The sequence below is a fragment of the Artemia sp. Qi Xiang Cuo genome, chromosome 13, assembly GCF_049724085.1.
Source record: "Artemia sp. Qi Xiang Cuo chromosome 13, ASM4972408v1, whole genome shotgun sequence".
In the NCBI taxonomy this organism is placed as follows: Eukaryota; Metazoa; Arthropoda; class Branchiopoda; order Anostraca; family Artemiidae; genus Artemia; species Artemia sp. Qi Xiang Cuo.
This window is the reverse complement of record NC_142806.1, coordinates 71,305,098-71,330,929: the sequence shown is the minus strand read 5'-3', so window position 1 is coordinate 71,330,929 and position 25,832 is coordinate 71,305,098. Positions and strand designations below refer to the sequence as shown.

General features: G+C 35.2%; 1 protein-coding gene across 2 annotated transcripts in view; it reads left to right on the top strand.

Annotated features, from left to right (window-relative positions):
* Positions 1-15,213, top strand: part of LOC148945616 (uncharacterized) — a 111,830-nt gene extending 96,617 nt beyond the window's left edge. For both annotated transcript variants that reach the window (XM_089099295.1, XM_089099294.1), the window contains exons 8-10: positions 5,798-5,971; positions 9,367-9,490; positions 14,956-15,213. In XM_089099295.1, the coding sequence (XP_088955421.1) occupies positions 5,798-5,971; positions 9,367-9,490; positions 14,956-15,198 (541 nt within the window). In that variant the 3' untranslated portion in view covers positions 15,199-15,213. The remainder of the gene's footprint in view (positions 1-5,797; positions 5,972-9,366; positions 9,491-14,955) is intronic.
* The last annotated feature ends 10,619 nt before the right edge of the window (positions 15,214-25,832 follow it).

Here is a 25,832-nt window from a genome sequence, read left to right as displayed (position 1 = left end):
ATTCTATTCAACTCTTCTTTTATTTTATCTCTACGAAGTTTTCGATTCTAAATGTCCCTTTTTCGGGTTTTAAAGGATCCTTAATTGCTTTTCGTTTTAAAATAATATAATGTTTATTTATAATAGTTTATCACAAGCTACATAAGGAACTACATATCACATGCTAGCATACGGAATGGGGCCTCAATTAGTAGCAAGGAAAGTGTTAAAGAAAGATGGTTAGAAAATTTTGAGAATGTATTAGACCGTAAAAAAGTTGTAGGAAATTATATAGAAAAGAATGAAGTATTTTAGAAAATTTGGAAGTGAACAAAGATTTATTTTCCGAAGAAGAATAAGAGACAATACTAGAAGAATAAAAAATAATAAGGCCTCAGGTGCTCCTAGTGTAGTAAATGAGTTTTTGAAATATGGTGGTTGTGAAGTTGGAGATGAATCACTGAAAACTATAAATATGCTTTTTGAAAAAGGGGTAGTAACTAGTGATGTTAGGAAAATTTTAATTAAACTGTTTTATAAGAAAGGTGATATATTGAGTGTTGTAATTATAGATGCATTAGCTTGGTTTTTGTAAGAAGTAAATTACTTAGCATGTTGATAATTGTTAGACTAAGAGATGCTCTACAAAAAGTTTGAAGAGAAGAAGAGTGTGCTTTTAGGAAGGGGAGAAAATGCATTGACCAAATTCTCATAGGGGTCTGTTAACCAGCAGACCCCGGGTAGTCTTTAGTTTCATAGATTATGAACCAGCGTTTGATTCAGTCAATAGAAGAGCTTTAGTGAGGGTTATGTCCTTGTTAGGTTTATCAGATAAGTACATGAAAGTGATTAGTATTATTTACGAGAACGATATATTTGCGGTTGATGTAGGAAGGGAAATTAGTAGCTGGTTTGGTGTTGAATCAAGAGTCAAGCAGGGTTGTGTCTCCCAGTTTATATGGTTTAAACCGATGGACTGTGTCCTAAAGAACACGTCTTTGGGAGAGTATGGAATCATATTGGCAGGTAACACCAGGGGCGAGTCTCCAGCGTTTTTATTTAGGGGGGAGGGGTCAGAGGGGTGAATACTCGGATAGTCAAGGGGCATGGGATATATAGTATTTTTTTTCTATACATTATGGCGGGGGGGGGGGCAACTGCCCTCCCCACCACTAGACGACCCCCCTGGGTAACACTCTTGTAAAGTTAGATTATGCAAATGATTTGAGTGTTCTAGATAAACAATATTAACAAAATGAATGGATTTTTGGATGTTTTGAGAGTTCAGTGTGCAAGAATACGTTTGAAGATTAGTGTTAAGAGGTTTACGTCACTTAAACTAGGAATAAATGAAGGTAAACAGGTGATGTTGGGTAACCGGATGGTCTAGGAAGTAGATAGCTTCTCTTACCTGGGTAGTATTATCTGTAAAGATGGGATGGGGGTGCGGTGAATATGTAAAAAAATAGAATAGCTAAGGTCCATGGTTTTTTTCCAGAGTTGAAAAATTTTGAAAAAATAAGTCTGCGAAACAAGATTAAAATGTGGAAATTAAGGTAATGACAGGGGTTAAGTATGGCCCTGAAACTTGGGTACTTCGGAAGGCACAGGGATATTTGTTAAATGATTTCCAGAGGAATTGTCTAGGGATAGTTTTAGGCACCCGTTTGACTGACCGTATATAAAACAACAAGCTGTGCCAAAAATATGGTTCGCTCCCGCTTTTAAGGGCTTTAATGAAAGAAAGGTTGAGATGGCTAGGACAATGATGAAGGATGGCAGATTGCCAAAAAAAAATTTCTATTTGGCTACCCATCTGGGACCAAACAAAAGGCAGGTCATCGTAGAATGGGGTGAGAAGAGGTCACAAGAAAAGATTATTCCACAGGGGGGGTGGGGTAAAGAACGTAGTTATTAATATATTGGACTAGAGGAGGAGCGTAAGCAGCTGTGTCGGTCTCAGACGGCCTGGTGCTGCATTGAGTTGTTACTAGCAGTAGTAAGGGTAGTATTAAAAGCTCTGGCAGAGTTGAATTCACTTCTTATGCCAAGTAAAGAAAAGGAAACACAAAAACAGAAGCAGCAAAGAAAAACAAAAACCTTAAAAAGTAATTAGAAATGTGTCAAACTTAAAAACATCAGCAACAAAATTAAAATAGTTTAGTAAAATAAAGGCTACACAAATAAAATATCTGAAATTAGTGAAATGAGCTTTACCCAATGAATGGTATATAGGAATAAAAAAGTAAAAAGGATAGGGGGAAGGGGTATTGTTTTATTTAAAATTTTAGTTATCAATTAGAACTAATATTTAAATTTAAAAAAAGTTCTTCTATATCTTTCGGTGTAAATTTTATTGGGGTAAAAGGGTGTTTTTTTTTTGTTTAATAAAAACGAGGATGCGAGGTCTAAGGACCAAGAAATGATCAGGGTAAGAGGAATTTAAAGTTTTTTTTGGGGGGGCAACTCATTCCTGGACAAACTTTTGTTATGGGGAAGAACTAGTCTGAAAAAAAAATCAGGAAAAGAATCATCTGGCCTAATAATTTACTGTACAAAACTGTACTATTTATTAATAATAGTTTACTGTAAAGTATTTATATTTGGGGCAAAAAAAAAGATTGGCTCTTCAAATTCAAAAGGCAATATTCTACGTAATATGATTCTAAAGGAGAGTTCTTTCTACAAGGAATTTTTCTGTAAAGGAGAGTTCTTTCTACAAGGAATTTTTGTGTAAGCATTCAAGATAGGGTAGGTTGATAGCTATAAATGGCAGAATTTCTGCAAATTTTGTTTGTATTTTGGACTTGTTGCGCTATATTGCGCTTTTCTCATATTTTCTGTTTTTCAAATTCTTATTTTCATATTTTCTGTTTTTCTATCAACACTTTGTTAAAGCGAGCAAGAACTGTGAAGCTGTGCGGAAACGGTTAAAAATCATTGCAATGATACCTTTTGACTTCTTGACACCTTTTGACTTCGTATCTTTCCAGTGATTTAGCGAAGAAGTAAACCGATGTTTTTTTTTCGGACACACACACAAAAAGATAAGGCCCATAATATCCGACGAGTATGTTTAATATTCGTTTGGCTTTTGAAGGTTTTACACAACCCTCAAGTGTGAGATGATTATTAGCTGAAAACGAATCAAAATCGCGAAGATTGTTTTTATGGTTAAAATGGTTGAAATGAATCAGCTTTATATCGTTAGATTGTGGCCAGGACCATTCATAGGATTTAGATTGAAATAGCGGAAGGGTTAAGTTTTTCTTAGGGGGAGGTAGAGAGCTGATCTGGAAGGAGAAAGGGAAGGGGATACTAGAAAATACCATTTATAGGCCTTTGTGGCCCTTAAAGAGTGCCTGGTTTTCGGTCACATCTCAGACCTAGGAGGGTTCGAACCTAGAATCATCGCCCTGGATACAGTAATGGCTATGACTTCTCCTCAATTAGCTTAAGGTGCCAACTGCGGTTCCTAGAATTTCTAAAATATGGCTCCAAAACTCAAGGCATTAAACTAAGCGATGCGACAGATGGAAAAAGACAGGAATACAAAAAAAGACGGCTTTTTCACAGAAAAAGTGTTCAAGAAAATACATTAAAAAAAATATCATTTAGATATTTCGATCGTTTTAGAAAAAAAAATTCTATTAAAAATACATCTCTTAAAAAAAAAGATGTTTAAAGTCCCAGAAAAATATGTTTCAATTTGCTATATGCAAGAGTAATTTTAACAGGTCACGCCTGCAGTGGTATTAAAAAAATTACTTAGAGATCCTTTTTCAATTTTAAGATCCTTATTTTACAATCGGCCTCAGTAAATGTATCTATTCGATAGGTCTAATCTGTTTCTTTACGTCCTAATGATTTTCAACTCTCTTTTTTTTTTAGCACTTTATATCTCTATTGTCAAATGCAGAAGTAGTTGTAATATTGACTTTTAATGTCAAAGTTTTGAGTGTATTATCTTGACTGTCAAAGAAAAACATTCCTTGTACAAGCAACTGTACATTATTAAGAATGAAATTACCAAAAATTAAAAATTACCTAAAAACCTTCCTTGCAGAAACAACTGTTCGTCAACAGCCATAAAAAAGGGTCTCCCGTTTTTTATGCTATTTTTGAAATAAATTTTGTTTTTCATATTATCTTTTAAATTACTGCAACCGAACTGGAGCATGTCCAATTATTAGAGTTGATAATCATATTAGTTTGAATCATTTCTGGTTAAAAAAAAAATTCTTTCGCTTCCCTCTATTTTTTTTAAGTGTTATTGCTTAGAGTGCGCTTTAGCTTTGAACTGCAATAACTGAATCGACTACAGTTAAGTTCTGAAAAGGCCTCAACGTGCTTCTTTGTCAATTTGGCGAAATTTTTGTCAGAATTGCAACGACTGAAAATAAATTATCAGAGGAACTTTAATGTCACAACTGAATTACTATTGAAGTATATCGTTAGCCTGTCGATGGGGGTTATTATTATGTTTCTGTTAATTTGTATAGATGTACGTGTTTGAGGTTAGAGTTGACCTAACGAACTGAAAGGTTCTCTGGCTTTTAGGTTTTTTTCTAAATTTGTCTGTAAATACAGTAATTTTTCTGAAAAATACCCTAAGGCTTTCTTTATCGAACATTCTAAAATCCAGAAGTGGCCATCTTTGTCGAAAGTTCTAAAATTCAGAAGTGAAATTCCCAACGTCCTTAAGTTATTGCATGCTGATATTACTCAGTATTAAGAGTTACGTTAAAGTTAACATAAAATTCGATATTGAAATGATCAGATTAGCTGTGACAACAAAGGTATCACGCTTAAAGTTGAATGTAATTCGACTACAGTCTAATAAAATCTGAAGATCGGACGCTCTCTGGGATCTCACTTAGATTAAAATATACATCGTTTGAATTACCACCTTCGGAATTACCACATCTGAATTGAAACTTGGCGAATTAGCGAAATTAAAAATTGCTAATCTGTGACAAAATTAGCCCAAAATTAAAAAGAAGGTAGATTTAAGAAGACTCAAGGGAAGAGTCTTAATTCGTACGTTGTATGATAGAAGAATTTCAATTCGTGAATTAGAAATTCTTCTTCTAGAAATGTATGCTGCGATACTACAGTTTTTACTTTGGCTAATTATGAGCTTTGTAACGATACTAATTTCTAGTTCAAAACAACACTTTTACTGCCACCTATCCTGTTATAATTTGATTGCGTTCTGGAAAAGTTAATACTTGTTTAGCTTGAACTTTGCTTAACGTACAAGGATAAAAAAAAATGTCACTAGAACCATCTTAGGTCTATTCATACCCAAAAATCGTGGTTTTCTCAGATTTTATCTATTTTCCCCAAATTATGAAGACAAAATTATGAAGTTTTTAGGGTGGTACAACATTTTCGTCAGTGTTGCCATGTTGAAGCATCAAAAGAAATAAGCGAAACTAATTTGTTGAATTTGAAATTGTTTTTTGTATAAGAAATTTAAACATTAACAGTCTCTAGATTCTCAAAGACAACTGAATCTTCAAAAGAAAGCTATACTGTCTCAAGCTATTCGTTGCCAGTCATTTCAGCTTATTACCATTTTTTTTTAATTTGGCGCCGGGTTCTGCCAAAACCTTCATGACTGCACACGAAGGTCTTTTTCATTTGAATTGAATTCCTGATTTCCCCAAATTTTGTAAGATATATAAGGTTGTTCAAGTTAACACTTAACCGAGACAAGCAAACAGATTTAATTTTCACTGTCCTTAGTAATTAAAAGCTAATTCGAATATCTTCAGGTTATAAAATTAGTCACCAAATATTATTTATTTTTCAGACGACAGGGAGAAGACGCTCATCTGCATCGAGATTTTGCCAATGATGGTGGATACATCTGTCCGTCTGATATTATTTACGGCAAACCCAAGCGAGCAAGGAATAGCAAAGGAATATGGAAATACGTTATTAATTTTGATGATTATACTCAGACACTTCGGATGGAGAAATGCATGTAAATATCTAATTATTAATCATATATGACAACCACTAACAATCAAACAACTCGTGATATTGAACTGAAAGTAAAGATCGACACATGCCATTAGTAAACGAAACTCTAAAAAGCAGAATTTTAGCACAATAAATAGATAGAAAATATTTTGCATATTTTGCTGATTCCAAATATGCAACATTTATTAAGTTTAAAAGTACCCATAAAAATTTATTAGGATAAGCGAATATGCATAATTTCAGAATCAAGAGAATGAGGTGGAGCTTGTTTAAAAGTGATTAAATCCTGATGAAAACTATACTATCAACTTCTGGATGCCCGGAAGTTTCTGAACGGAATTTTCAAGCTCTTAACTGCGAATATACCAAAACCCGGGTACGTTTTCCTTTCTTTTTTTATTTTATTATTACTATTATTTTTTTTATCTGTTGTGTTTGTATTGAACCAGTGGCTAAAGATTTTTGGGAGATGGGGTCCATTTGAATAAATATCATGAGATCTAGTGTCCTTTTCAAGCGCCCAAAGTGATTGGGGGACAACTAAACCCCTTATATGCCATGTTTTTGTCCCTGGGCTCCGAAGTCGAAAATTGCGCCAAATCAAATTTTTGAGGCAGCCATTTCAAAAATAAAGGTTGAACCATTCAAAAAACTACATAATACCACATTTAGTATAACACTGGTAGCACCTGGGGCAAAGGCCAAGAGTTATGAAAAATTAATCTTTTCATGTAGAAAAATTGTGAATAATTGTCCAAACAAAGGAAGACATATTTTACATTGCTGAACTCAATATTTTACTTTTATTTGGGTCAAGATTTAGGTTATTCAAAGGATATTTTGGGGAACAGCCCCAAATTTTATTCAATGGCCAATTTCTAACAAAAGAGTTTTATCAGTGAATTGCATTAGAAACGTGAGAATGGCTGGCTAGAACTCTGGTTCCGTATTATTTTTAATTTAGTTAGATTGTAAAAAGAGCAAGAAAGAATAAGAAATTTACTGTTCTAACCACAGAAAAAAGGTTTATAACAAAAATGTTCAACAAAGCAACATTTTGGTAAACGATAAATTGAATGCTTATGCTCGTTTGTCTTCAGTTTCTTCCATAAATGTTTTCATTGATGTGGCACAATTCAAGATAATGAAATATAGGTTATGAATTAAATAAATTTTCTTGTGATTAATTATCATTACCAAACCAATAATCGTTTGATAAATATTGTTTAATAAGTATGAATTAATCACTTGAATAAATTAATCAGCCAATAAACTGGGCAACCTTGTCTTCAAACACACATCACTATCATTGCAAATAGCTTCGAGGTAGGCCTAATACTAGACTTCTTCTTGAATATTGCAGAATAGGCCTTTTGGACATCTGCAGCATATGCCTTTTGTCTGGGGTTCTTAGTATAGGTTCTGAAAACTGCGCAAGAAATTCATAGGAAGAAGATGAAATATACCAAAATCTAAGTTTGTGACATGTTAGAATGGGTAATCTTTAATAGCAGAGTCTATATACTCCTTTTCGTACAAATGAAAACGTTTATGCCTAAATGTTACTGTATATAAGGGGCTTACTTGCTTCCAAATTAAAACATCAAAAGAAGAGAGTAACCAACATAAAATTCTAAGCCCCCGTAGCCCCTGTAAAATAACTTTTAACTTAAGGGTCATGCTCATTTCTAAGATATAAGAGATGATGACTTCCCCATTTTTCTTTATTAGTTTGTCTCATTTTCTCAAAAATTGAGCTCCATTGAGGGTTGTCAAATCTATGTCTTCTCTTGATATATCTCCCTTGCGAACAGAGGGTTGCAATTGCAGCGCGCCAGCCACTCGGCTAACGGTTCAGGTTGTCTTACCTTGTATAATAATTTTGTCTATGGGGTTCAGGATCTAGAAGCTAAAATTATGTATATCGTCCTGTATTATATAGTGGGGATGATGTTGGATGACGAAAAGATCGATTAAGTGAACATCTTCACTTGCTTAGGTAGTATTATTAGTAAAGACGGTGGGTGCAGTGAAGATGTTAAAAGTAGAAAAAAAGGGCCAGGGTGTTTTTTTCATAGTTGGAAAAATTTTGGAAGAATAGGAAGATAAGTCATCAAGATTAGAATATTGGAAGCTATAATGGTGACATTGTTCTGGTATGGTTGTGAAGCTTGGGCACTCTGAACTTTCCAGATAAATTGCCTACGGATTGTTTTGGGTACCCGACTGACTGACCGTATCTCAGACAGTAAGCTGTACGAGAAATATGGGTCAATCCCGACTTTTTAGGGTTGTAATGAGAGAAAGTTTGAGATGGCTAGGACACACGCTGGGGATGAAGGATGACAGAGTGCCCAAGATCGTCTTTGTCGGGCAACCGTCTAAGGTCAAACAAAAAGAAGGTTGCCCCCTAATGGGGTGCGAGGATGTCGCAAGAAAACTACTACTACTAACAACTCGCCGTAGCATCAAGCCGCCTAAGGCCAACACAGCTACGCACGCTCCTTCTCCATCCTAATCTATTCAAAGCCTCCCTCTTTACACCTTTCCAGGAAGTTTCCATTTTCTTTAAATATTTTTTTTCGACATCCTCCCACCTCCTCGTGGATGACTTACTTTCCTTTTAGCCCTTGGCAGCTGGCCAAAAAAGACAATCTTTGACAATCTGTTAGCCTTCATCCGCAGAACGTGCCCTAGCCATCTCAACCTATCTCTCATTATAGCCCAAGAAAGCGGGATGAACCACACTTTTTGTACAGTCTACTGTTCGAAATACGGTCAGTCAGCCGGGTACACAACTTTGTCGTAAGAAAATAATTTAATAGAAATGAGATAGGAAGAGTGTAAAGAGGGAGGCCTAGCATAGATCAGAATGGGGAGGCTCGTGCGTACCTGTGTTGCCCTCATGCGACTTGGTGCTGCAGTGAGTTGTTAATAGTAGTATATTGCCGGGTACGGGAAGAATGTCTTTGGGTCTGTGCTCTTATAAAATCTGACGATTGATTACGATTTCTCCTATAACTTGATTTTTTTTGTTTTTTTGTCTTCTATCTTACACCTCCCCCTAAAAAACTAATTCTTGTGTGTGTGTGCCTGTATATCACATCTATGATAATGATCAAAAAGTTAATTTGGCACATGGTGTATTATATTCGTAAAGGTATAAAACCAACCACGTTATTTGTTTTTGTAGCAAATTATATTTTTTAACACATGGTTGACTTTGTGTTTACCAGCGCTAATCCGAAGTTATTTCATATTTATCAAAGCTGCATTATTTACAAAACCAGGATTTTTTTTACTTTAATATGACCCCTCAAATATTTATTATTTGAGAAATAATAAATATAGAATAATAATAATAAATTTATAGAATAACAAATATTTATCATTTAGGAAACCGGGAGGAAGCTGTAGTTACCTATCACCTCACTTTGAATCCCAGTGTTCCCAGCTTTATAACTATCAAAGACTTTTGTCCTGGGACGAGAAACAAGGTCTTCATATAGACATCTATAAGGTAAACAATGTTAATTACTTCCACCTAATTTCATTTCTATCACCATTCGCCTATTGAGGGCAGCTTGATGAGAATAACAATCTAACGCACAAACTATTCCAGCGTTAGAATTGGTGGTTTTTATGTTGCAAACTTAAACCTCTAAAGGAAGAAGATGAATGATACCAAAATTTAAGATATATGCTCTTGGAATAGGCAAATTTTAATTGGGATGTAATGTTATTCGAGAGTTGTTAAGGCTTATCTCCAAAATGTCAAATTTTTTACATTTTTTTCAGGTTACATTTTTTTACTAAATCTTACATTAGCCTCTTCGCCTCTTGAAAAATTGAGAATCCAAATTGAAAATTAAAAATATAAAATCTCAAAATGCAAAAACAAAGAAATTTAACAAATATTTAAAACCAAAATTGGAATTCAAAAGTAAAAATTTCAACTTGAAGTTGGAACTTTGAACAAAATTTCAGTATGTTAATTGAGAATTAAGAAAACAAATTCGAATTTAAAAGCTAAATTCAAATTCTTAAAGAAAATTTAAAGCTCTTCTTCCACAAAATTTTTCAAATGATAGAATATAAAATTATTGAGGAAGGGATGATACCTAAAATTCAGGAACTGATTTCTACTTCTAAGTGTAAAAGCCATACTTGACTCGATATAAACCCAAATTACAAGCCACTATTGATATAAAGATCAATAAAAGATATACTCTTTTTATAAACAAGGAAATGTCGATAAAAGATAACGTGGCTTCAGTTGATAATCTCTTTTTGTCAAAATCTCTCTTTCTTTCCTCTCTATCTCTTCTGAACCATAAGTTCGGGACTAGATTTTTCTCCCTGAGTAGAAAAATTTGCTCAGGAAGGGGCTCTCCGCATGTTCCAATGCGGTGATTAGGGAACGATCTGCAGGTATGCAGGATGCGTCCGGGGTAGGAAGGCACGGACCAAGGGAGGCCCTGAACCATAGCTAAAGTACACTAATCAGGGAGTAATTAAATCAGATGGAAGACGTGGAAGACTCCTCTTATATGCACTGGGCAGGGCCCATCGGTGCAAGGAAAACATTTATCTGTCAAAAACATCGTTCCAATAACGGGTCAAATTACTAATGTTTTAGCACACCACAAGGGCGCGTTATCGGCAGCAGATATAGTTGACCCCTTGTAAAGATTGACAGGAGTGACTTACCACAGTCTTGAAGCCAGCCAAGAAACCTTTTCTTTACCTATATTGATAACTATGACAAAACGATCAAATATATAAACCAGTACAAATAAATATGACAATAAATATTGTCATATTTATTGTCATTAATATGACAATATAGAAACCAAGTACTACCACATCCAATGTAACCGACGACGACCATATACTGCAGCGTACACCGACGAAGACCGTAAGAGCTACCGCATCTGGGGCAACTGACGATTTGACAACCGTGAATTGCGCAAATATCACAGCTATAACTCTGGAGGCTACTGTAACACCAACAGCAACCCTGACAGTTAATACCCTCAATACCCGAGCCCTTGCCAAACACGGAAAAATGCACCTACTTCTGAGAGAGATAAGCCAGTACAGCATGGACGTTACTGGTCATCAGAAACCCACCTATGAATCACTGGCGAATAAAATTTGGTGATCTCACGCTTCCTTTCCGGAAGTAATGATGACAAAAAATTGGCAGGGAGTCGGCTTTACGTTGTCCAGAAAGGCTAGAAGATCTCTGACTACTCCAAATCCTGTCTCTAAACATATTAGCATGATCCATCTGAAAGGCTCACCAGTAAATCTTACAGTTACCCCGTTACCCCGCGGACATAATCCCTGTAATGCGTGGCTTTAAACCATTGCTGGCAAGGACCATAGAGGGTACGAAAATTTGAAGGTTAAATTTGGTCAAATGCAAATAAACAAAAGGGGTGAAAACAAAAACGATATCTAGTTTCGGGACGAGACTTATAATAGCCTCAAAGGTGTCTAGGAAACTCCCCAAAATTTCAGGTAGATCTAATGAGTGACCATGCAACCCGAAAAGCCCACATTGCTATACTATCCAAAAAATATCAGAACTAACTCTGAACTTAGTCTAAGAATAATATTGAAAACCTGGTGACTTACAGCACGTAGATTGTCTAAGATGCCGGTCTCTCTGCACTAGGTGTCCAAGAGGCTAACCAGAACACTTGGATCACAGACGAGATCATCCAACTCTGCGATGAGAAGTGTAACATCGAGAACAAGAAAGACCAAGAAAGCAGAGACCGATATTAGCAACTCAAACGAGTAGTTAAGAAAGTCACACGCCTGAAAGAATATGAGCAGTGTGGAACGATTTTAAAGAAAGGTAACTCAAATTCATGAATACAAAAGTGAGGACACTGGCTAAAGAGAAGGACCTCAACTCATACTCCCTCCTTGACGAATAAGGTAACCAGATACAATGCACAGATGGAATATGGTCTTCCCGTTATTGCAATAGACCAAAGTCCACTCCCTCTTTGCTCGGAGATAGAAGCAGCCTTCAGAGATCCGAAAACAAAAATCTGTTGGTCCTCATGAAATGGATCCTGTGCGTTTGATAGTCAAATGCGAACCTCCCACCGACCTACATCACAATATCAGCATATCTGCCTGGGTATAAGGTCACTCAGCCCCCCCCCCCTTTAATGGTCCGAGGACACGAAAATTCTTCTCCATAAGAGAGATTCAAAAGCAGTTTGAGAGCTATCAATCAACCAGTCTTGCAGCTTAAATACTGACAAGAGTCATGCTTGGGCGCATCCAAGCAATATGATTAGTGGTCATCCTAGAATACCAAGTAGATTTCCGACAAAACAAATTGACGGTTCATCAGAGTTTCATAGTCCGTCAAATCTTGTAAGAATATCTTAAACTAGCCTGCAGTACCTACAACTTCTTCATAGACTTCAAATAGGCGTTAGACCTCATCTAAAGAGAAGGTCTAAATGGCACATTCTTTTTCACTTTGGCGAACCCATCTAACTTGGATTCCCTGATCAGAGATATATATACGAAGTTAAAAATTATGACTGGCGAAAATAAAAATTATGACTGGGGAAGACCTCAACGAATGCTTTGAAATATTGAACCACGTTCTGCAAGGTTACTTTCTATCGCCAGAGCTCTTCAATTTCTTTTTTACTGCAGGAGTAGTGATAAACAAAATAGCTTACGCCGATGATATAGTCTTATATTGCTGAGTCCGCCCGTGATCTTCAATCCCAGGCCAACAAAGTCTACACGACCAGCAAGCTTTTTGGGATGGCCATAAACATTTTGAAAACGGAAGCCATGCGCTGCTCAAGTAAAAACCATTCTCAGGTAAATTCTAGCCTTCAGCTTGGAATTGATAACATAGAGTAGATCAAGGAATTTACCTACCTTGATAGCTTACTCACCTCTGACAATAACCACCCCAAATACATCAAGTGACTCCTGGGACTTGCGAACTCCAGTTTTAAAGCTCAAAATGAGGCTGCTCAACCCGCTCATCATCCTTATTGCTATTTATGCATGTGAATCCTGGACCCTTAAAACAGATGATCAGTACCGCTTCACTGCCTTTGAAAACAAAATCACTAGTGACGTATTGGTGGTGTCACTTATTGTGCGATAGAATCTCCAACACCAAGCATCTCCAAAATTCCAAGGTCAGACATACCATCTTCTACAGGATAAGACTGCAACAACTTAGATGACTAGGTCATAACAAACGTATGGGAAGCACTCGTCTCCCGAAGACAACAGATCATGTACACGGTTTTCACCTTAGAGGACAACCCCCCTCAAAAAGATAGAAAGAGAATTTCTCGTCGCTCAACATTCCTTACCTGCTCTGTCTGGCTGAAGATAGAAGTTCATGCAGGAGTGGTTACAAAAGAGGTTACAATAGACTGGTTACAAAAGAGGCACTGAAACGACCTTCAAGGACGGATGGGACTTAAGTCAAATAAGTCAATATAGAAAAGTCATACATCACTTACAAATCAACCAAAATTACTTGCAAAACCCTTTCTAAAGTGGTCTCAATTGGTAAATTTTTATTATGCTCTCTCATCTTCCCTCTATCTCTCTTCTTTTATAGCACATCTTAATTCAGGAATGGATTTGTATTATCGAGTAGAAAAGGCCTTCACCAAAACTACTTGAGAAGAGGTATCCCGAGTGTCTTAGTTTACAAATCTTGTATCCTGGTCTCTCTTTTTCTTTCTTTCCCTATTTCTCTCTCTATCTCTTTTTTTTGTTTTTGACATACCTGAATTCAAGAATGGATTTGTATTCCTGAGTGGAAAAGGCATATTTTATTTAGAAATAAAACGAAATTAAAACCAAGATCTATCTCTAGTGTCTCAGTTGATACGTCTTTTTAAGCTCTTTCTCACTTATCTTTCTACCCTTCTCTCTCTTTCACCCTCTCGGTCTACTTTGTCTTTTTACTATACCTGAATTCAGAAATGGTTTTGCATTTTTGAGTAGAAAAACTACGCCTCATTTCCAAATAAAAACCAAGACCTACCTTAAGTGGTCTCAGTAGATGACGTCATTGAAATGATCATTGCTTTAGGCTAAGTTTTCTATAAATATATGTTATTTAATTTAAGAGAGCAACTGAAGAGTTAATCAAAACTACATTTTATATATATATATATATATATATATATATATATATATATATGTATATATATTTACTGTATATTTATATAAATATATTTTATTCAGCTTAAGAGAGCAACTGGAAAGCTAATCACAAATATAAATTTAAACCAGTTCAAATAGGTGGCTTCTATTCAGTTATTAAATAAAAAAAACAAGTTTTATTAACTGAAAGTAAGGAGCGAAATTAAAACTTAAAACGAACAGAAATTATTCCATATATGAAAGGGGCTGTCCCCTCCTCAACGCCCCGCTCTTTGCGTTAAAATCTTTTATTATTGTAAAAAGTAGAGATCTGAGAAGGAGTCAAACTTTAGCGTAAAGAGCGCGGCGTTGAGGAGGGGACGGCCCCTTTCATATACGGAATAATTTAGGTTCATTTTAAGTTTTAATGTCGCTCCTTACTTTCAGTAAAAAAAATTTGTTTTTTTTTTAATTTAATTTCTAAACTTTTTTGAATTAATGCTGGTTTTGAAGATTGCTCACCGTGCGTGAATAATTAAAACGAAATTTGCATATTAATTTTACATTTTTAAACTAATAATAACCTTATAGTAACCTATGTTTGATTTTTGTTCCAGTTATTTAAGAATGACTCCTGAATCACAGAGGCTGTTTAATTAGAATAATAACCTCTTTTAAAAGATAAAAAAAAACTTTAGCGTAAGAGCGAACTATTGAGGAGGCAACCCCTCCTCATATACGTAATATTTTCTGTTCGTTTTAGGTTTTAATGTTGCTCCTTGCTTTCAGTTTGAACTTTTTGATTGAACTTAACATTTTTAGGTTCCAAGCGGTTGTTCCTGCCATATTAAAGGCTACAGCAAATACCAAGAAAGGATTAACACGTCACGAGGGAAGAAAAGGAAAATTTCAAAATACAGGACAAAAACAGCAAACAGAGATGACATCACTGATAATTATGGAAACTTTAGTAACATGGATAGTGTTGTTGCAGAAGCATCGCCAAAACAATACCCAGAAAAAAGAGGTGAAGTAATGGAATACGCCAAATCTAGACAAAGGTAATGCATACCAATAAAAAAAAATACAGCCAAAAAATAATACTTTGTAATTAGAAGTAAATAAGTCCCTTTTGTCCTTATATTTTTAAATTTCTGGACATGACACACAAATACCGTTTTATGTGTATATGCTAAACAAATTTTTGGGCTGAAATGTAAATTTCCATCCACTAATGTGAGGTCTTATTCTCAAGTGAATAAAATGAGGCACAACAGAATAAAAAAAAGATCTTTTATGATACCACTAACGAAGAACCATCCAATGAAGGAACATTTCTGTTTTTTTTCATTAATTTTTCTCCTTTCTCTTTAGGTTACTTCTAAAGGTTGGGTTTTGCTTTTGCATCGAGGACGAATTATGGGAATTCTTGGCCAAAAATTTGCTTTATCTTTTAATTTTATTTGTTGGTTGGAAATCACTCTCGTTCGGTTTTGTGGGTTTCTGGGACCTAAGTGGTTTCAAAAAAATTACCGCGAATATTGGATTTTCCAACAAATACCTGGCATTAGACCCGCCTGTGCCACCAGAGACGTCCACGAATCTTCGCCAAACTGCCCAGGTATAGGCGGTTGCGTAGATTGTTTTCCCATTCTCGTTCAAGTGAAGCATCTAGGCTTCGCAGGTCATTGTCAAGTTTACATCTTAACGTTTTTCGAGGTTTCCGTCACTTTTGACCTCTAAGTGGGTGCCGGAGGAGGGTGGCTTTCGTGGCTAGATTGTCCTGCCTCCTAAGAATACGACCGAGGTACATCCATTTCTGGCTCTGAACAAATGTTTACTATGAAATGCGTTAGATTGCTTGCGTTCCCCCAAACTTAACTTACGCTTTATGAGGGTATTGATGGCAAATGGAAAAAAAGGCGATGGTATTTTTTTTTATTATTTGAGCATCCTCATTAAGAGCTGGACCTCTGCCAAAATCTAACTAAGAATACGATCCTGTCAATTTTGACACATAGGCCTATCTCTAAAATCAGACAAACGCCCAGCAAAAAAAATTATTTTATTAAGGCGACCGTGCTGACCCCCTAAATAACCTACCCTGGGAATCTGCCTCTCATGTTCTCCGCTGGGGGGGGGGCATTTACCCACCTTATTTTTTTTCGTTAACCCTTTCCTTTATTTTAGAAATACGTTTTATCTTGTATTTTCATTGAGCAAGCCCTCTTTTTTAATTTTTATTTAAAAAACTTCCCCCCCTAGAGCGGAAAAAATGAATGGTTTTCTTAATGTAACATGTTTTGACGTTTGTCCAATAAAAACTCTTTGGTCATTCCGATAATAATAATGGCTCAACTAACATCCTCTATTGTTTAATTAATTACTAACGAGGAACAAAACGGAAAGTTTATAATATTACACGTAAAAGAGAATGCGTGTTTGATACTTACAAAATACCATGCTAACGTGACAGAATTATAAAACCCAAAATTGACTTTTTTCAAAATTACCGCTTCACAGCTGCACGGTAGCTGCTAAGTGTGAATGAAGGATTATAATGGGCTCTTGGTATGGGTACTAGTGATAAAAATAAATTATTCAAATTATTTATTTTTAATTTATAAAGTGTGTTGTGTTTATTGAATTGTATTTATTATTTCATAATAAAATATGAATACTAGAAAAAAAATTGTTTCCTTTTCTAAAGATTTTGTGTTCTGAAGAGTATGATAAAAACGAGGATTAAGGACAAAAAAATTATAAATGATTAGAAGATTATGATAAAAACGAGGATTAAGGACAAAAAAAGTATAAATGATTAGAAGATTATGATAAAAACGAGGATTAAGGACAAAAAAGTATAAAAGACTAGAAGATTATGATAAAAACGAGGATTAAGGACAAAAAAATATATAAATGATTAGAAGATTATGATAAAAACGATGATTAAGGACGATAAAAACTATAAATGATTAGAAGATTATGATAAAAACGAGGATTAAAGCCAAAAAAGCATAAATGATTAGAACATTATGATAAAAACGAGGATTAAAAACAATAAAAAATATAGATGATTAGAATATTATGATAAAAACGAGGATTAAGGACGATAAAAACTATAAATGATTGGAAGATTATTATAAAAACGAGGAATAACACTGCTGCGGTTAAGGTAGGAAATGAGGTTAGCAGCTGGTTTTGTATTAAATCAGGAGTTAAGGAGGGTTGTGTTCTATCTCCCTTTATATGGATTATTTTTATGGACTTTGTCTTAAGGAGCACAGGAAAGGCAATGGGAGACCACGGAATCAAATGGGGAGGAAAAAGTCTCCTGGACATAGATTATGCTGATGATTTAAGCATCCTAGATGAAAGCTTGAGCAAAATGAATGAAGTTTCAGAGGTTTAGCAAGTTCAGGGTGCTCGAATGGGCTTCAAAATCAATGTTAAGAAGACTAAGTCGCTAAGGCTAGGAATAAGTGAAGATGAAAAGGTGAAGTTGGGTAATATAAAATCCCGAAGAAAACGAGGACAATTAACAGCCAGTGAAAAAATTGAAAAATTATCAAGTGTTTCGGTCAAGACCCCCGCTTGACCGTCCTCAGTGCAGAATAAAACTGATAAAATTATAAAAAACCAAACTTTAAAATAAAAACACAAAACTAAAATTGGACGACCCTTTCTCAGTAACGGTGAAAGGGTAACTGAATAAAAACCACAAGTTTAAATGGCATTTCACAATTCCATTTTACGTAAAGCACTCTTAAAGGCCAATCGCTTTCCAGTTAGATTACTATCGGAGATTTTATTTGATTGCACAATATAATTTTGTGGGTGTATGTAAAAACGACCAGAATAAATAATTTCATCATAAATGGGACTTCGAAAAGTTTCTTCAGTGTCTCTATTGAGAGCTACCTTTTGGTGAATGTGCTTTTTTATTTCAACTGCATCCCTGAAAACTTGCGTGAGACCTTCGACAGGGGCAACAATGGAGGTTTCATCAAACAACATGAAATGGTGTGGACTCTCATACACATGTTGAGCCAAGGCGGAATCAAAAACCTCAGGCCTTTGGCATAGCCTCATGGCCTTGTTGATTGAGGACCTATGTTCAGATAACCTCTCACCCAATTGCTGTTGGGTTCTACCAACATAAAAACATCATCAGGAACAGGGAATTCTATAAACACCACTACCCAGAATGGGGCTGGTCATATCTTCGCCGTTGTTGAAAAAGCTCTCTATATAGTACTTGAATTTTTAAAGGTGACATTAGGTTTATGTTTTTTAAGGATTCTTTTCAGCTTGTCACTCAATTTTGAAGTGTAGGGTAGAACAGTGAAAAGTTTCTTATCATCCACCAATGGGACGATATCTGTTGGGGTTTATGGATTTGATGCATTCTTTCCTGCTTTTTTTTGTCTTTTTTCTTTAATGGTCTCAAGTATTTTTATGGGGTAGCCATTGCAAAATAAAATGTCCTTAATATAGTTTAATTCTGAGACTATGTGAGGATCCGAGCATATTCTTATTGCTCGGTCAACCTAAGAAATAACAACTCCTCTTTTTATGCAGGGAGAGTGGTTGGAGAAAAAATGCAAATACCAATCGTTCTGCGTAGGCTGCGTATAGGCTTTCTATAAATAGAAAATTCAAGGCCAGGAGACTTATTAAAAATTAAAACATCAAGAAAAGGAAGTTTGTGGTTATCTTCTAGTTCTAAAGTGAACTGAAGGTTAGATTCCAAAGTGTTTAGATGAGTTAAGAGGAGTTAAGTTACTCCCCTTCATGCTCCCACACAGAAATAGCATAATCCACAAACTAACCCCAGAACTATTGTTTCATAGGAAAATTTTTCAGAGCAGAGCTTTCAATGAATTCAATATAAAAAATTGCCAAAAATGGTGTAAGAATTGTACCCATGGGTAAACCCCTGATTTGGGTGAAAACTTTGTTATTAAATTGGAAATATGAGGAGGAACTATTGCAAAGACAGACAAGACGCATAATAGTTTCTATATCCAGTGTTTTGTAGTCCATTTGGTCAATATTATCTTCTAATTTCTTTTGAAGAGCTAGTTCACATTTTTAACATTGCAAGACGTATACATAGAAATGGCATCGAAACTGGCCAAAATTGTATCTTTTTTTTATTTCAAGGTCTTTTAATTTTTCAACAAGGTGAACTGAGTTTTTTATGCATGAAGTATGCATTTGCATAATGGGACGAACAAGTGTTGACAACCATTTCCCCAATCTGGCAATCGGAGAGCTATAAGAAGCCACAATTGGGCTTAGAGGAACTCTATCATTGAAGATTTTTGGGAGCCCCTAAAATTTAGGAGCGGAACAACCTTTAGGATAAAATAATTTATACATTTGTGGAGTAATAAGTCTTTCAGTTTGCAAAATTCTTAGCTCCTTTCGTACTCCACGGGTGAACTTATCGGTGGGGTCTGAATCTATGGGTTTGTAAGTATGGGTGTTGGATAAAATATCTATAACTTTTGTATTATATGAAGTTTTATCAAGGATAACAATTTTATTTCCTTTATCAGCCCTGGTAATAATGATGTGTGGGTTTTTTTTAAATTTTTGAGAATTTGTGTTTCCTGAATTTTTTTTACCTTGAGGAATATGGAATGAAATCGCGAATATTCTTAACCACTTCTCCTCGAAGTAAATCTGGATTTTCTACAGCAACACGTGAACCAAATATACCCGCCTCCACATTGGAGACTATCTCTGAGAAATTCACTTGTGTTAGAGGTAGGCAAAATTTAGGTCCCTTAGACAAAACATGGGTTTCTTCCGGAGTAAGAACTTTAGAAGATAGGTTCTCAATGGCCAGACCAGGACAAAATCTAGGAAGAAAACATCTAGAATTCTGAAATTTTTCGTATTCTAATTTTTTAAACTTTTTTGATAAACGAGCCTTAGCCATACAAAAGTCGTGGCGGAAAGTATTCTGAGCTATTCTGGAAATCTGCTGAAAATCTGTCGATGAAAGGTTTTGCTGTAGAAAATGTCTGGTTTTTGAAATTGTATTACTAAGAAAAAAACGTCGTTTTTTTTGGTCTTTAAAAATGTGAATTAATGACTGAAAACCAACCCTCTCACTAAATTGCCTTTCAGAGTGTGTACCTTGATTTAGGTGGAAATGAAGAGAATTCGGAAGAATTCTCGTTACTCTACAATACTATAAAAATTCTTGTTGGATGGAGTTGATGGAGTTCCTCAACGCCCAATTGTGGCTTCTTATAGCTCTTGGACTGCCAGAGTGGGGAAATGGTTGTCAACACTTTTTCGCCCCCTTATGCAAACGCAAACTTCATACATAAAAAATTCAGTTCACCTTATTGAAAAATTAAAAGATCTTGAAATAAAAAGATACAATTTTGGCCAGTTTCGATGCCATTTCTATGTATACGTCTTGCAATGTTAAGAAATGTGAACTAGCTCTTCAAAGGAAATTAGAAGATAATATTGATCAAATGGCCTGAAAAACACTGTATATAGAAACTATTATGCGTCTTGTCCGTCTTTGCAGTAGTTCCTGCTCATATTTCCGATCTGATAACCAATTTTACACCCAAATCAGGAGTCTACCCATGGGTACAAGTCTTTCACCATTGTTGGCAACTTTTTATATAGAATCCATTGAAACTTCTGCTCTGAAAAATCTTCCTATGAAACACCAGTTCTGGGGTCGGTTTGTGGATGATGTTATTTCTGTGTGGGAGCATGGAGGGGAGTCACTTAACTCCTTCTTAACTCATCTAAACACTTTGGACTCTAACCTTCAGTTTACTTTAGAACTAGAACATAACCACAAACTTCCTTTTCTAGATGTCTTAATTTTTAATAAGTCTCCTGGCCTTGAATTTTCTATTTATAGAAAGCCTACGCACAATAATAGATGTTTGCCTTTTTCCTCCAACCGATCTCTTAAAAAAAGGAGCTGTTATTTTTTTGGTTGACCGAGTAACAAGAATATGCTTGGAGCCTTACATAGATTCAGAATTGAAATATATTAAGGATATTTTATTTTGCAATGGCTACCCCATAAAAATACTTGAGACCATTATAGAAAAAAGACGAAAAAAGGCAGAAAAGAATACATCAAATCCACAGACCCCAACAGATATCGTCCCATTGGTGGATGATAAAAAACTTTTCACTGTTCTACCCTACATTCCAAAATTGAGTGACAAGCTGAAAAGAATCCTTAAAAAACATAAACTTAATGTCACATTTAAAAATTCAAGTACTATACAGAGCTTTTCAACAACGGCGAAGATAAAGCCAGCCCCATTCTGGGTAGTGGTGTTTATAGAATTCCCTGTTCCTGTGGATGTTTTTATGTTGGTAGAACCCAACAGCAATTGGGTGAGAGTTATCTGAACATAGATCATCAATCGACAAGGCCATGAGGCTACGCCAAAGGCCTGAGGATTTTTATTCCGCATTGGCTCAACATCTGTATGAGAGTCCACACCATTTCATTTTGCATGACGAAACCTCCATTGTTACCCCCGTTAAAGGTCTCACGCAAGTTTTCAGGGAGGCAGTTGAAATAAAAAAGCACATTCACCAAAAGGTAGCTCACAATAGACACACTGGAGAAACTTTTCTAAGTCCCATTTATGATGAAATTATTAATTCTGATCGTTTTTAAGTACATCCACACAATTATATTGTACGATCAAATAAAATCTCCGATAATAATCTAACTGGAAAGCGATTGGCCTTTAAGAGTGCTTTACGTAAAATGAAATTGTGAAATGCCATTTAGACTTGTGTTTTTTATTCAGTTACCCTTTCACCGTTACAGAGAAAGGGTCGTCCAATTTTAGTTTTGTGTTTTTATTTTAAGGTTTTTTTTTATATTTTTATTAGTTTTATTCTGCACTGAGGACGGCCAAGCGGAGGTCTTGACCGAAATATTTGCATAATTTTTCAATTTTTTCACTGGCTGTTAATTGTCCTCGTTTTCTTTGCGATCTTATGTTTTATCATAATTAGCCAGGGTAGTCTCAGAAATTATTTAAGTTGGGTAATGAAAAGATTGATCAGGTGGGCTGCTTCACATACCTTGGTAGTATTATTAGTAAAGATGGTGGGAGCAGTGAAGATGTCAAAAGTAGAATAACCAAGGTTCAGGGTGTTTTTTCACAGTTAAAAAAAAGTTTGGAAGAATAGGAAGATAAGTCTGCAAACCAAGATTACAATATTAGAAACTACAGTGATGACAGTTGTCAAATATGGTTCTGAAGCATGGGCGCTCCGAAAAGCGGATGAAGATTTATTAGATGTTTTCCAGAGAAATTGCTTAAGGATTGTTCTGGGTATCCGGCTGACTGACCGTATTTAAACAATAGGCTATACGAAAAATGTGGTTCAATACCGCTCTCTAGGGCTATAATGAAAGAAATGTTGAGGTGGCCAGGGCAAGTTTTGTGGATGAAGGATGATATAGCGCCAAAGACTGTCCTTTTTGGCTAACCGTCGAAGTCTAAACGGAAATCAGGTTGTCCCCTTCTGGGATGGGAGGACGTCATAAAGGAAGATTTAAAGAAAATGAGAACTTCATTGGAGGTTTTAAAAAGGAAGACATTGAATAGATTGGGATGGAGGAGCGTGCGCAGCTGTGTTGGCCTCATGCGGCTTGGTGCTGCGGTGAGTTGTTAGTAGTAGTAATATTAAGGACAATAAAAACTATAAGTGATTAGAAGATTATGATAAACACTAGGATTAAGGACAAAAAAAAGTCTAAATGATTAGAAGATTATGATAAAAACGGGGATCAAGAACAGCAAAAGTATAAATGATTAGAAGGTTATGATAAAGACGAGGACCAAGGACAAAAAATATAAATGATTAGAAAACTACGACAAAAAAAGGGAATTAAGGACAATAAAAACTATAAATGATTAGAAGATTATGATAAAATCGAGCATTAAGAACAACAAAAGTATAAATGATTAGAAGATAATGATAAAAATGAGGATTAAGGACAATAAGACGTATAAATGATTAGAAGATTATGACAAAAAGAGGATTAAGGACAATAAAAACTATAAATGATTAGACAATTATCACAAAAACGAGGATTAAGGACAACAAAAACTATAAACGATTAGAAGATTATGGTAAAAACGAGGATTAAGGACAATAAAAAGTATAAATGATTAGAAGATCATGATAAAAACGAGGATTAAGGACAAAAAAAAGTCTAAATGATAAGAAGATTATGATAAAAACGAGGATTAAGGACAATAAAAACTATAAATGATTAGAAGAGTATGATAAAAACAAGGATTAAGGACAAAAAAAAGTCTAAATGATAAGAAGATTATGATAAAAACGAGGATTAAGGACAATAAAAACTATAAATGATTAGAAGATTATGATAAAAACGAGGATTAGTGACAAAAAAAAAGTATAAATGATTAGAAGATTGTGATAAAAACTAGGATTAAGGAAAAAAAGTATAAATGATTAGAAGATCATGATAAAAACGAGGATTAAGGACAATAAAAACTATAAATGATTAGAAGATTATGATAAAAACAAGGATTAAGGACAAAAAAACTGTAAATGATTAGAAGATTAGGATAAAAACGAGGATTAAGGACAATAAAAAGTATAAATGATTAGAAGAATATGATAAAAACGAGGATTAAGGACAACAAAAGCATAAATGATTAGAAGAATATGATAAAAACGAGGATTAAGGGCAAAAAAAGTATAAATGATTAGAAGATTATGATAAAAACAAGGATTAAGGACAATAAAAACTATAAATGATTAGAAGATTATGATAAAAACGAGGATTAAGGACAAAAAAAAGTATAAATGATTAGAAGATTATGATAAAAACGAGGATTAAAAACAATTAAAACTATAAACGATATTATGATAAAATCGAGGATTAAGGACAACAAAAGTATAAATGATTAGAAGAATATGATAAAAACGAGGATTAAGGACAATAAAAACTATAAATGATTAGAAGATTATGATAAAACAAGGATCAAGGACAATAAAAACTATAAATGATTAGAAGATTATGATTAGGAGTCAGTGGAGGGAAAGAGTCTGTGTGTACTATGGGGACATTATTGGTGAAAGAGTAAATTACAATTGCTTTCTTCTCTATGAATACTGGGCACTCCTTAGCATTAGCAGCATGGTTACCATTCCAGTTAGGGCACTTGAGTACCTGACCTTCCTTTACTGTTTTAGATTGGGGGCATTCATCAAGGGTGTGTTGTCCATTACAAAGTAGACATCTTCTGCTTCTGCGGCAATTTGAGGCCATGTGGCCAAAACCTTGGCAATTGAAACACTGAATTGCCTGGGGGATAAACTGCTTAACTGTATACCTTGCACCCCAAACAGAGATTTTCAGAGGGAACTGAACATCCCGATTAAAGGTGCAAACCAAAGGGATAATTGATGGGCTTGGATTTTTAAAGGCCAATGTCACTTGTTGTATTCTGTCATCAAATTGGACCTCCTTGACAAATCATCCAGATGGGTCACCTCCTCAGATGGGATAAATACAATGCCTTTTTTGTTTCTGATTAAAGCTGGGTTAGAGCTAGGACCAAGCACAAACTTTACCTTACATCCATTTACTACTCTATCTGAAATAGAGAGTATAGCAGCAGCTACTGACTGGTTCACAGCTATTTTGATAATGGAGCCATCTGGTCCAAGTATTTCTAACATTGAACCATAATGGCCCCTGCACTCATGATTTTGGAGATGTTGAAACAGTTTTTCGGCAATAACTGTTCTACAGCCTAATGTCAATAACCTACTTGTCTTATTTGGACCTTCAATACCTAAAGCCAAAATCCTTACACTAGAGTTATTGGGGTCAGAGGTGACAGGACTACTAACCATCCTGTCAGTCATCACAAATAAAACCCCAAAGGGCTAAAACAAGTTAAACTACAAAATTAAATCACAAAAAGGAAATAAAATGTCAAATAAATAAAACAATTAGGCTACAAGCAGAGAGGGACCCTCAGTCAATAATAGCCTAAATTAAGGAAGCAATATAAGTCAAAAGGAGGCACAGCACTAAGTTTCAAATCAGGGTATAAAAGGGTTTGATAAGCACTTTCAAGCAATTGGTAGTTGCAATATACAGGAATCTGAGAGAGTTTGCAGCAAGCACATTAACAGTCAAAGCAAGCCAAAGGCCAAAATGCACAACAAAGCGACTGTACAGGCGTCAGGGACCCCAAGGAGCACAGCCCCTTGTGTTTTAATCAACAAACCGTGACAGAGAGCTATCCCTACTAGGGAAATAGCAATTCTGGATATATTTGGATCATTTCAATTTCAATTCGTCTTTTCTTCCCCTATTCCGGTTTGACATTCTGGTTTTATGTGGTTGCTAAGTTTTTTTTTTGCAAAATGTAGTTGTGTTGACTATTTTTATTTTTATTGTTGGGTAAAATAAAGGATCTATCCATTTATCCATCTACCATTACGGTAATCCTTTTTACTAGCGTAGTATCAAACAAGGAACATAAAGAGAAGCATTTTTGGCAGAACTCTGAGAGTTAAGGTATTTGGTTTCTGCACTAGAACTATCTCTCTTGCCCCTAGTTACTGTCCCTTTTGCCAGTAGGTTCTATCCCTAGTTGTAAGGATAGCAGTTAAATTGATGGTTT